The sequence below is a fragment of the Typha latifolia genome, chromosome 1, assembly GCF_019914945.1.
Source record: "Typha latifolia isolate L0001 chromosome 1, TyphaL0001v2, whole genome shotgun sequence".
Classification (NCBI taxonomy): domain Eukaryota; kingdom Viridiplantae; phylum Streptophyta; class Magnoliopsida; order Poales; family Typhaceae; genus Typha; species Typha latifolia.
The window spans coordinates 20,780,992-20,794,141 of NC_133086.1; the positions used below are offsets into that span (position 1 = coordinate 20,780,992).

Genomic DNA, 13,150 nt, shown 5'->3' on the forward strand with positions numbered 1-13,150 from the left:
TGACTTCTTTAAGATGAGGTCGCCTACGTCGGTTTAATAATTAGTTATTCGTATGAATTTCTGGATGTCACTTTAAGATTAGGATTTGTTTTCTTTTTAATAGCTGTCTTTTTTCTTAATATAATATTTGGTTTCTATTCTCTCCGAGCAGGATGTACAACTGAAGGACCCAAGATCCATAGATTAGGAATCCTAAAGGCATCTACCGTACACATGATAGAAGAGCAAGGAGGCAGTTTGCCCACCAACAAATGGTTGTGTTTGATTCCGTTGGCCTCACCTCCCTCCCCCACCCCTATTGCTTTCTTCTACTTAATCAGACTGCTGCTGGTGGAGATGGCGGTTGACATTTCCTTCTCAATGGCGTAATAACAAATCACCAAGTTGTGATCCTTGATAGTTGTAAATAATACAATTTCACTGTAGGAATAGAAAAAATATCACAATATTCAGGGACACATGAAGCATAACTCAACAGCTATGGCATGCAATAAAGAAGAAGACAGAAAACAGGGCATTATGAGTTCATAGACCTACATCGAGGCTAATTGCGGACCAACTATATTGATTCAGTTAAACAACAGAAACACTATTGAAATGAGTACCTTTCATCAGTAAGAACATTATTAAACCTTCTCTGCATATGGAATACCGTACAGATGGGGTCTCTTCAAGCCATCGTTAAGTTCTTGATTCCTGAAGGACCGCTGAAAACTTCCACCTTTTCCACAGAAGGGAATAACAACCAGATAGGGGAATGCCATGCCAATAAGGCAATAACTATGGATCTACCAACAAGCACTGAGAACAAGCGAGCACTATGCCAACACTAAGGGCACCCTCAGAAGCAGGTCCAATTTCATTGTTTTGGTACAGTCCAGAAGGGGGGGAGGCAGAGAGAGAGAGCTACAGAATTCTAAAAAGCAATCATGACATAATTCCATACCTAATTTACATCTTTCTTGTAATTACATAATTACATACATAATTCCATACTTTCTTGTAGGAATACCAAATTTACATCTTGGCTATTTCAATCATGACATAATTCCATACCTAATTATCATTAGTGGCAACAAAACCAAAAGGGAGGTGAGACGTACCTGCTTTTGCATACTCAGAAACTGGCAAAATATTGTACAGTCTTTACTGAAATATATTTATACATTCCAATCATAATCAAATTATGATTTGGAATGTGAACTGGATGATTTCCCTTCATCAGATTTGCATCAATCAATAAAAACCCTTCCCTGATTCATCTCAGACAAGATTTCCTATATCTAGCCAATGAAATCTCTATCACTTGTGGCTTGTCAAGGAAGATACGCATATTCATCTTAATGTGGATCATAAGTGAATTGCATTTTGACATGTATCAGTTTCGTTGAAAATTATTTCACCATGTAAACTCTTCACATAGAGTATTTTTGCCTTAGCAACTCTTCTCAACTCGATTTCTCTAAAGAAAGTAATGGCCCAAAGAGCTGTAAGCTGGATCCCTCCGATAGCCGGGGTTGTTATCGAGGTACCATCACATTCCCTACCATATGGAATGGTGCCTTCCATCTGAAGATTAGCCATACAACTATAGCTGAGTCCACCTGAACAACAGACGAATGCTTCGAGATTAATCAGTAACAAGCAAGCAGTGATCCTTTGGAGGATCCTAATTGTAAGTCAGTAGCACAACATCACCACACTACATTGTGAAGTGGTCCCCGAGGCACTTGAGAATCTTGTGGTAAAAGGATCTCTAATGGGCCGCTTTCCTTGTAAAACATGGTGGCTTCTTTACTTTTTTTGCTTTCTTAATTTTATCAGACAAGCTAGGAGCACATACTAACTATAAGACTTGTCACTCATGCACATGGTCACACAAATACTGGGCTGCTTAACAAGCACAAACCAAACGTCAATATAATACAAGTTGCATGATAATGGAATACAGAAATTAGCATCCAAGATCACAAAACACATAAAAGAATCACCAATTGCAGTCTAAAGAGCCATAAATAGCCATAAATTCAAAAGCTATGACTAAAGAAGAAAGTGAGGAGCCAAAATTCACCTGAGCTAATTTTTTTCCTTGAATTGGACACTCACATGCAATTGTCTAACAAGAGAACAAATAAACAATGAGAGAGCAGGAACTGTAATCAGAGAACAGTCGTATCCCTTTTGGGATTGGAGCTCACTGCAGTAAGAGGTCACGCAACATCTTAAGTCCAAACAACAGTTCCAACTCTCCTACATGATACAAATGAAAATTAGTTTATATCCTACAAGACAATTGAGAACTAGTATTTCTCAGTACATGACAACCAGACAGAGAACTTACACCAATAAATTTCATCTACCAAGATAGATTCAAAATAAGAGGAACAGTGGGCCAGATCCATAAATTTATTTCGCTCTTTTACAAGTAAAAAGCACACCCATTTAGAATTGATAGAGAGATAATTGGGGAATGTACCTACCAAGAATATGATATGTATTATCAAATTCCTGAGCAAGAAAACGTAGGATTTCCTGTATCTTTATTCCCCAAATAATGCTCAGCTCTGTTACACTCCTTGCTGACTCATTCACCCTTAACCCTTTGTCTCCACTCGGCTTTCATGTGAGCTTGTGACCACCCTTCTCCCATCTTGCATTGTCAAAGTGCAATGGTGTGGTGGTTCGTTTCCCACTTTAAATTCTCCTAACATAATTCATTACTGTCTCTCTCCCTCTCTCTTCTCTGCTTCATATATAAAGAGCTCAAATGCATTCATCACCATAACTCTCCTAAGCAATACCCCAGTTCCCAAAATGTCGCATTTATCCTCTTCCACCACCCTTCTCCTCCTCCTTTTCCTCTTCCTCCTCTTCTTCCAGATTGGCTTCTCCCTTTCTTCTTCCTCATCCACTCCTGCATCAGAATCCCAAAAGACAAAGCTTTCCAGCAGAAAAAGCCTTCCTACTTCCACGAACGAAGAAAAAAGATCGGTCTCAGTCTCAAAAATCCTTCAGAAAAGACCCATCTTGGAGACCAAGACCCAAACCAGACCACTCAAAACAAAGAAAACCAACTCCACCACCACCATCACTATCTCCTCAACCACCACCAAAATTAAGCTACCGAAGCTCAACAAGACCCTCGTCGACAAGTCCAAACCGAAGAACTCCACCAAACTCGTCAAGCCAACCAAGTTCCCAAAGTCGAATTCCACCAATTCAACAAAAACCCAACTCAAACAATCCAATTTTTCGACCTCCAATTCAACCAAAACATCCAAAAAGACCCTCCTCAATGCCACACTCCCCAAACCAAAGCAATCGAAGCTATCGAATCAAGAGCAGCCATCTTGGCTCGACGTATCGGACGGTCAGGATCTGATCTCGGAGTTCCGGGAACTCCCTTCGCGGCTCCACGAAGCCCTCGTCCCAGACCTCGAGCGCCTCTCCACCACCTCCAAGGCCTACATCTCCGCCGCCAACGCCGGCATCGTTAAGGGAGTCAAGCCCTATCTGGGAAGCAAGTTCGCCCCGATAATAGCCCCCATCGCCTCCGCCCTATTCCTAATAATGCCCTTGCTTCTCCTCACTGCCCTGGTGCGCCGCTTGGGTTCTTACCTTTCCATCCTCCGCCTCCTCCTCCTCTTCGTCCAGGCGTACCTCGCCATCTACTTCGCGACGCTCGCGCTCACCGCCCTGCTGACGGGACTCGAGCCCCTAAAGTTCTTCTACGCCACGTCGCCCGCCTCGTACACGTGGACTCAGGCGGTACAGTCGCTCGGGTATGTGATGTACCTGGTACTGCAGCTGGTCGACTTGGTGTTCTCCTCGTCCGCCAGTGAGGGTAACCGCGCGTTGGGGCTGGCGCAGATGGTGGTGGGCTTGGCCGTGGGCTTGCATTACTACGCGTCGGTGTTCCACCGGGCGGTGATGGGAGAGGCGCCGCGTGCCAACTGGCGCGTGCATGGGGTGTACGCCGTGTGCTTCCTCGTGATCTGCGCGTGCGCGCGCGCGGAAAGGAGGAAGAAGGCGTACGTTAGCATAGGAGGGGAAGAGGACGGGAAACAGAATTAAGCGTTGGAGAATTAAAAAAAAAGGGGGGATTTATTTTGGTAAGTTTTGACAACGGAGAAAACATCCAAAATAGTTCCTTTCTTATTGCATGGACAGCGGGAAATCCCGTTAGGTTCTTTTCCACTTTATTTTATTCTTATTTAAAGTTATTTCTTTAGGCCTTGTCAATTTGTAAGCAAGATTGTAGACAATGTTTAACTAAGTTATAACGAGCAGAAAATTTCGAATAAGATGTACAGTTATCAGGATTTTGGGTTGCGTTCTGTTCTTCCCTCAAAATTATTGTGTTGAATTTCCCAATATCAGCTTTCATAATTTAACTGTTTTAATTTTAATTTATAATAATAAATTTTATTGTGCATAATAAAATATATGTTCACCCAGTTTTATATACTCAATTAAATATACATATATATAATTAAATTATAAAATTTCCCGTTAAGATGAAGTTTTCAAAAAGGAGCAAAATTTCTATTGACACAAATGTTGACGAAGTTTAGTTGATTTCGTTTGGAAATTGGAATCATTCGCTGATGAAAGATTCGGAATTAACACATAATATTTCGGTAATGTTCTAACTATTGAGTGAGTGATTTGTGTCTCAAGTGAGGTATCTCGTTAACCCAGAATAGGACCTTAGCCAAGTTGTCTATCTGTAAAAGCTCTTTGCCTTTCGAACTTTTATGTGCAAAATATTTTTTCTTTCAGCGAGAAGAGAGAACATGTTAAAAATCTATGGACCCGGACACTTTAGCTCATACCTTTTAACAACAATTATGTCATTCTAGAAAGAAAGAAAAAAAAACGATGCCAATGGACTAAAATAATAAATCTTAGTTTCTCGTATCTTGATTCTTGAAAATATCGTCAGATACACTTTTCATAATGACCATACTACTGCCGAATAATTGTTGACATTTGAGGTGAGTAATATTTCCAACCTCACCTTAGAAAAATATTCCTTCTCACCCTACATGTTAGGTGAGATTGGATCAATTACTCTCCCAAACCACCATACCTTCTGGGAAGAAGACTATTGCTGGGATTAGTCCAACTGAGAAGACGAAGTTCCATTAGCCTCCAAAGTCACATAATTTTGAATCGAATAGTGCCTCGGATACTCACATTACGTGGGAGGAGTTGTGTTTGCGTACATATTAAAGTTCAAAACCATGGGCACCTGAAGTCCAAAGTGTCTCCTAAGTGTACATATATATAAAAAATAATAACAATAATAAAACAAATTTAAAACAATTTCACATCTCGTAGTGTTTACGTATGTTCGATAATTCTTAGAATGGTGAGGGCAAGAAATAAAGGAAATTCTAATCACGTCAAACTCAAGCAGTGGCGTTGTTATCCAGTGGTGGGCCCGGCCCAATTAACGCGTTCGATGGGCCATGGCGATGCCACTCACCGACACAAAAAGCTTCCAGTGATAGAAAATAAATTATAGATTGAATTATTTTCCTCTGATCTAGTACATGATTGAATGTCCCTTTCAAATTTCTTATTCTTTTGCTGTTATATTTACACGCCGTAGAAGTTCCTTTCTCCTTCTCCTTCCCGGTCACCGTCACCAACTTTACCCCCACTTGCATTTAAAAAAAAAAAAGAGTGCATGATGCGGAAGGTAGAACTGATGAGATTTAATATAGTTTTGGAGATGACTCAATGCAGGGCTAAGAGGTTCTAAAGAGAGGAGTTAGTGGAAACTCATCCAAACTAGCCTTTGGTGTTCAAAAGTTTATATAAAAATTATAGAGAAGGGTGACCCTATACTGCTACACCAACTTAATACAAGCCCATATTAATTTAAAAAAAAAAACGTGGTTACAGAAACAGGCCACTTTTAAGCGTGTTTAACCCAATAATGATAATATGCACGAAATCGGGCCTATGCTAGGGCATCGTATTGCAATAATGGGCCGCAAGTACTCAATTGATTGATATGTTCGTCTTGTTCATACTAGGTCCCTCTAATAATAAAAGCCAGCCCCCTGTAGTACTACAAATAAGAGTTTTGATCAACTTTAACACACATAAGTTTAGAAAAAAGAAAGGGTGTTAGATCTTTTACAAGCACCACTAATTAGGCACCACAAGTCCAGGTGTCACATGGATGACGAGTTCTCTAAATAAGAATATCATAATCTGCAACAAACTAAGAGAAACAAATCATCTCAATCCAGATCCAAGCAAAACCAAATTGGTATATTAGTAAAAGATTTTAAGTTTGTGCTTCTCATATAAAAAGTATATAGTAATTTGTAGTATTCCTGTGTACTGGGAAAGAAGGAAGATGATATAAAATAAATGCCCAAATCAATCTCCCAGCGAGACAAATGGAAAGGTTGATGATGCTTAGAATTTTCTAATCTTATTTAGAGGTAAAGATATTTCATTTTCCAAAATAATCTTCTTAATATGTGAAAAATAATAAGAGAGGGTTATTGTTTTGGGACCACGACCACGTGGCTTGGATCTCAATTGGTTTAGCTAGTCGGATTTCTGAGTAAACGGGTCGGACTTGACAGCTCACTGATGCGAGTATTATGACACTCTCTCTGTCTGTCTCCTCACCGTACGTGCTATTGATCGAGGCGGCTGTGGAGTTCTCAAGCGACGGGCATATTTGTCTCGACGGCCAAGCTTGCTTCGTTAGACGCCGATAGGAGAAGGTCGTGGCTAGATTGGATCGTCTTCCGTGGCATAGGTTTTGCCAAATGCCCCTTAATTTAATTTTAGTTCGGTTTTCTCTTATCATTTCTTGTAAGTGGTTTGGTTTTCTTCTTTATCTCCTCCTCCTCCTCCTCCTCCTCCTCCTCCTCTCCCTCTCTAACTGGATCGAACGATTAGACTACGGTAGTGTGGTTGCATACTTGACCTGTGACGGCATTGTTGAATTTGGCTGGTAAAAGTTAGGGTTTTGCCTTGATCAGTTGATCGGGGGCACCATAAAAGCAAAAAAAAGACCAAATTAGATCCAAATCTAATAACGAGGCGGCAAGTTGAGATCTTTCGATTGGAGTTGGATGGTTAAGTGCTTCACTACACAATCGCTATTGATTGCTTCTCTTTCTTTCTTTTCTTCTGTTTTTGCCCTTCTGATTCTAGTTTGTTCGTCTGATTTTTTTTAATATTTTTTTAAAAGAGTTTGTGCGCCAAGAAGAGGATTCAACCGTTTGCTTAGCAAATCTTCTTTTAATTTTTTATTTTTTGTACTCGTTTCAAAACTGGTATTTTGGTTTTTGTCGGTCCTGATGCTTATATAGTTTATACTTGAAAACGTAAATATAATGCACAAACTAATACAATTATATAATACAGTGGCAAAGTATTGAGATACACCGAAGAGCTGAACCGATGAACTAAGGACAGTTGGTGTTATCATCATGGATAAGATTCCATCTGATTGCCCTTATCCTGGGTGCTTCTTCTGTGTTATGAAGGAGGCTAATCCAAGCAAACGGAGATCAAGTGTACTAAAGTTTTTCCGAGAGCTTCCGTCTCAAGATGATGATGGACAAGTTCTCCCTATCAGCGGCCTTTGGAACACTGCCATGGCTCACCCAAATGATCCCGAGTTCATCAATTTGGGGATTTTTGAATGCATGGCTGCGCTGATATGGAAGGGTTTAAAAAACAGGCGATGGCTCTCGCATGATCAGAACATATACATCCCATATTATGCAGCTCATATTATTGGATCTTACACTATGAATATGGAGGAGTTTGCTGAAAGGGCTGTTAATGCTGGAGTCATACCTCCCTTAGTTGAGCTTTTGAGAGGTAGGCTGACATGGGTGGAACAAAGAGTTGCCGTTAGGGCATTAGGGCACTTGGCTACATATCTTAGCACATTTCCTGCAGTTGCGAATCATGCAGAAATCCTTGAGCTTGCAGTTCAACTAGCTTCAAGCTCTCTAGAGATTGTCTACTCTCACTTTTACCAGTTTGCGGATAGGCGACTCGGCTATCATTGCGATCTTCTTACCCGCGGTATGGGTGGTGTGGAAATGGAATCCAGGAAAGCTGAGGAGTGGGCGAGCCAGTTACAGTGCTGGTCTCTGCAGCTCATTAACTGCTTTGCGTTTAAGCCTGAGTTTATTGCTGATATTTGCAAACCAGAGTTCTTAGCTAAATTACCAGGCATGTGGGGTGGACTTGTCAATGAGAACTCACCTGCAGGTGTTGGTTTACTGCGGACAATTTGCCAGCACAAGCTTGGCCGAGGTGCCATTGCTAACAGTTCTGGTGTCATCGAAGCATTATGCAATATTGCTCGTTCATCGGACGACTGGCAATACATGGCTATCGATTGTCTTCTTTGGCTACTTCAGGATCAAAGTACATCTCATATGGTAAAACCTTACGACTATTGATCATCTTATTTGGCATTTTATAACCAACTTCTTTTGCAGATCACATTATCTTTGTTTATATACATGTAAATGTTTTATTTGCCATTTAACAGGTGATAGATAAGGTGGCCCCAGCACTCGTGGATTTAGCAGAAATTTCAGCTCTTGGTGATCATAAAAGACTTGGAGACACTGTTGCTACTGTCCTTGAAGAATGCATCAAATTGCATGGGACAAAACGCAGTTCTATCAAAAGTCATGCCAGAGAACAGATTGATGAGCTGTTGACTTCCAGACAGAGATTAAAATTAGAGAAGAACATGCCAAAGGAAGATCTTCATATAAAACAGGCAGCAGCACTGGTTGTTAAGCTGGAGGGGAATTCTTTATTTTCTTCAGGGGATATAGCTGGAGCTGCATCAAAGTACTCTGAAGCATTAGCATTGTGTCCAATGAAGTCCAAAAAAGAGAGAGTGGTATTGTATAGCAACAGGGCTCAGTGCTATCTTCTCTTGCAACAGCCATTGGCAGCCATAAGTGATGCTACACGTGCATTATGCCTTCATAACCCACTGAATCGTCATGCCAAAAGCTTGTGGAGAAGAGCTCAGGCATATGATATGCTTGGCTTAGCTAAAGAGAGCTTGTTGGATGCCATTCTTTTCATTAATGAGTGTTCGCAGTCAAATGATCCTGACCTTTCCTTGAGACAAAATAAAGTTCCTGATTATGCTGAAAGATTGGTGAAGAAGCAGATGAGTGCTGCATGGTTATTCAGAGAAGCAGCCGTTAAACATGGGGGTATTCTTTGTGAGGGTGACACTGGTGATATCTTTGGCCAAGATGTTGACGACTCTGAATGGGAGACAGCAAGTGAAAGTGATATGGGAAATGATGGCAGGGAGGAAGATGAAAATGAAAATGAATGGAAAAATGATGATCATAAGAAAGATTTGTTTGATAAGAGCTTAGCTAAAGGTATGAAATTTTAGACAACTGATGTGAATCATAAAGCAAGTTAAAATGAGCTGCATTTTTCCTTGCAACTAGAATATATATAATACCCTTCGAGCTTATATCTCACTAGCTATTGCATATTCTACCATTTAATAAAATAACCTCATAAAGCTAGTAGCTTATTTTGTCTGTTGCAGATGATGTGGTGCAATATATTATATGATGTAGTAAGTTGGTACATACTTTCTTGTCAAAAGTTAGTTAAACCATTGCCACATTTTTTACAAGTGCCACACTTTTTGAGGGCCTTCCAGTTCTTTTGAAACCCCTTATCTCTACATTCCACAACTAACTTATAGCACTGAAATATACTAATCATCACATTAGAGCCATTGGGTAAAACTGTTCCTCTTCTAGTATATAATATTCAACCATGGAACACTTGGCTTCTAACTAAACAGGCATGCTTGTTCGTAGTGTTTAGTTTCAAAGCTTCAGATGCAATTGCTGGATGTAATATATTGATTATTCTAACATGAAAAATCTGTCTGCGATCTGGTTTAGAAATATTGATTTATGTCACGACATAGTAATCGTAATTCTTGGTTTCTAAGACTAATATGATCTTAAGCAACTTCCCAAGTACCGTACCGTTACCTTTCTTTTATATTATTTTCTTCTTTTATCTTGTACTTGCTTTGTCGTTATATTTTTTTTCTTTGCTCCTTTGAAACAGAAAAGAGTCATGGATATAATGGGCTTCTTGCGGAAGATGATATATGAAATTTTCATGTGCCTAGATGAAGGCTCACTGTTTATGATCCCGTCCTTCTGGATTTTTGGCTTCTTGAAACTTGGTCTGGAATGTGCTGCTCAGATCTTCATTTTGGAGTTTGACAAAGGTACTGGATCCCTAGTTTGGAAATAAATTATTGTCCGCCTTTGGTGCCATGTAAGTGGACAAGCCGGGAAAGCATTTTAATGTTGTTTGGTATATGTTGTGTTGTGAAGAGCCCATTTGCTTCAAACAGATTTGTGGAATTCTTGTATTTAGGTAGTTCTATCCCTAGGTGAATTTCCCATGTATTGACTTGTTATTATTCTAAAGATAATCCCTTGGCATTCTCGTCTAAACTCAGATTTACTTTTTCTCCCATACAAGTTTGTAGAGAAAAACTGGAAAATGATAGCTTTTCATAGGAATTTTCTCGGGTATTTGATTCTGCCAAGAAATTAAAAATTTAGATCTCTCGGGCATCATGGTTAACTTGAGTCCCTAATTATCTCTTTTTTTCCTGTTTGGGCTGAATTAGTTTTACGATCAAAGTGTCCCCTGTCAACTTAAAGCAGCAGAGTTGTTGTATTGATCTTTTTTCTCCCTTTTTGTGTTGAAATCTAGTCACTCTAGAGCATTGCATGCTTCTCTAGGCAGCTGTAACCATTGAGATTCTTTATTTCCTCACTGTTAACATAGCTTTCAGGGTGGAGAAAAGAGAGGGAGAATGTGTAGAGTAGCTTTTACCATTTGAAAGAGAGAAGTAGGGCTGTCAAGCTTAACGAGCAGCTCGAGATCGGCTCAGGCTTAGCTCGGCTGAAGCTCGAGTCTGAGCCGAGCTCAAGCTATTGTAACAGGCTCGGCTCGATAGCCTCGATAGGCTCAATAGCCTGACTAGCTATAACTAAGGATACGTGGCATAAAGAAATATTGTTATGTGTCCCTCACTACCCCACCCTCACCCTCAACCCATCCATCAGTCTAACCTACCCCACCCTCACCCATCACGTCACCCTCCCCATCCTCACCCATCATCCTCAAGTCTCTCACCCTCACCCTCATCCACCTGATCACCACTCATAGTCTCACCCCACACATCGCCACCTCCTCCCTCTCCGTCGATCTCCATCGGCAAGCTACCATCACGGCGCCATGTCCTCCTCTCCGTCGGCCTCCTCCTCCTCCTCTGTTGGCCTCCTCCTCCTACATCTCCTCGGCGTTGGCCTCCTCTTCTTCGTCCACTCCGTCGGCTTCCTCCTCCTTCATTCACCATCTCCTCGTCGTCGCCTCCTCCTCTATCCGTCTTCGACTCCTTCGACAAGCCGTCGTCTACGCCGCCAGCACCTCATTCTCTAATCAAGCATGACTCGAGCTTGGTTAGGCTCAGCTCAAGCTTGACTCGAGTTGAGCTGAATCGAGTTTGAGCAGAATTATGAGGCTCAAAAGTACCCTAAAGGGAAGGGCTTAGAGCACTATAGATTTAGCTCTGCTCTCAAATATGATCTTCCAAAAGTAGATGAGCTACTCTCCGGAGCTGCCCCAATCATTCTCAAGTTATGAGGGTCACATTTGTGTCTTTTGGTACGCCTTTCCGGCTTCCCCCTTCTAGCAAGTGTTAGCCACATATTAATGCCACTCGCAAGATTGCAACATTGTGTGGATGAAAAAATATACAAGTTGAATCCACTGATGTTCCCAGGGATAAAGTTGCATGAATTAATTGAAGTATGATCGAGCACATGCATGCATACTACCTTGAAAAGCAGTCTTTAACACAATTTATTTTGACATGATATCTCCATGCCTAGTTGGCCTTTGAACTATCCAAAGGTCAAATTGGTTATCTACTAAAAGCCCACAATTCAATCAGAAAATGCATAAATAACAGTTAGGTGGTTGTCTTTCTCACTTTCTTCCACAAATAGGTCCACAATAGTCACTTCAATGGCCTATATTAATCCTCCCTTGTCAAGTTCGGTTGGACCAATTTCATCCTCTTCGCCATGGCTCACTGCCATCATCTTCTTAACTTCAAGTTTGAGGTAAAAGTTGTCAAACTAGAAAACTTTAATCTGGACCTTCAGGGAAGCATCTTCATTAGATACTATGTCTCTGCGGGAAGGAGGAGAAGGATCTGCATCGATACTCGAGAGATCCCGTCAACGAGCAATCCATGTTGGAATGAGCTTGCGTTGGTCGAGTGTCGAGGGCCCTCAGATTCCATTGGCGAACTACGTGGACAGCAAAGTTTGGTGTTTGAGCTCAGGTGGAGTAGAACAGCGTCAGTTTTCAGAAGAGTTGCCGGGTCTAAGCTCTTGGGGAAAGCTGAGGTGACAAGGAAGGATGCAATAGGATCAACAGGCATGTTCAAGAAACGGTTCGGCTTATGTACAAGTCAATCAATAAAAGGTTTGCCACCACCGACTTTGCTGGTAGAAATGAAGCTTCAAGTTGCAGATGCCATAAGTAAGAGGATAAGTTGGAGCAAATGTAATTGCAGCGAGTGTGAATGGATTGGAAGCGAGGAAGATATGTTTCAAGCTGCAACAATAATTGATGGGCGGTAGTGGGTTTTCATGCAAAGCTACCAATATCCACTCCTTTTGGCACTCAAGTAACAAGATGTCAGATGACTCGAGTTGGATTGATTGATTTGTCAATAGGAAAGTAGAGATCTAAAGCTGCAGCTTACTTAATGAGATATCCCTCTGTGTTTTGCCTGCTGAACATTACATTACATAAACAACTCCCTTCTGAATGATTTCAGCTATTATTTTCCAATTTCAGGAGATGCTCATTATAAAGAATTCACAAGTGGAAAATGATCTGGGAACGATATCTTATATCTAGATATTACTGCAAACTGATAAATCCTAATTTGCTTCCCCTAGCATGTAGTGAGCTCTGATATAAGACTGTTCATGCCATATCTTCCTAGCTCTAACTTTGCAAGGAAATAAAAGAGTAGTAAAGATGGAAT

The 13,150-nt window shown here is 40.9% G+C and overlaps 3 protein-coding genes across 3 annotated transcripts; all 3 read left to right on the forward strand.

Moving 5' to 3' along the window:
* Positions 1-2,261: 2,261 nt before the first annotated feature.
* On the forward strand, positions 2,262-4,322 carry LOC140786432 (uncharacterized). Its single transcript, XM_073134860.1, has one exon. The coding sequence runs from the start codon at positions 2,815-2,817 to the stop codon at positions 4,072-4,074; it is 1,260 nt and encodes a 419-aa protein (XP_072990961.1). The 5' UTR covers positions 2,262-2,814; the 3' UTR covers positions 4,075-4,322.
* A 2,329-nt stretch (positions 4,323-6,651) lies between these two features.
* LOC140785622 (uncharacterized) lies at positions 6,652-10,529 on the forward strand. The gene is made up of 4 exons (XM_073133561.1): positions 6,652-6,790; positions 7,405-8,438; positions 8,552-9,416; positions 10,132-10,529. Exons 2-4 carry the CDS (start codon positions 7,470-7,472, stop codon positions 10,176-10,178), a joined length of 1,881 nt encoding a protein of 626 aa, XP_072989662.1. The 5' UTR covers positions 6,652-6,790; positions 7,405-7,469; the 3' UTR covers positions 10,179-10,529.
* Positions 10,530-12,173: 1,644 nt separating this feature from the next.
* On the forward strand, positions 12,174-12,737 carry LOC140796761 (uncharacterized). Its single transcript, XM_073149908.1, has one exon. The coding sequence runs from the start codon at positions 12,174-12,176 to the stop codon at positions 12,735-12,737; it is 564 nt and encodes a 187-aa protein (XP_073006009.1).
* The last annotated feature ends 413 nt before the right edge of the window (positions 12,738-13,150 follow it).

Excerpts from the sequence above, each read along its gene's own strand:
- LOC140786432 (XM_073134860.1), top strand. The coding sequence starts at position 2,815 with ATGTCGCATTTATCCTCTTCCACCACCCTTCTCCTCCTCCTTTTCCTC.
- LOC140785622 (XM_073133561.1), top strand. The coding sequence starts at position 7,470 with ATGGATAAGATTCCATCTGATTGCCCTTATCCTGGGTGCTTCTTCTGT. Across the intron at positions 8,439-8,551 it reads ATCAAAGTACATCTCATATG|GTGATAGATAAGGTGGCCCC; the intron begins GTAAAACCTTAC and ends GCCATTTAACAG. Across the intron at positions 9,417-10,131 it reads TGATAAGAGCTTAGCTAAAG|AAAAGAGTCATGGATATAAT; the intron begins GTATGAAATTTT and ends CCTTTGAAACAG.
- LOC140796761 (XM_073149908.1), top strand. The coding sequence starts at position 12,174 with ATGGCTCACTGCCATCATCTTCTTAACTTCAAGTTTGAGGTAAAAGTT.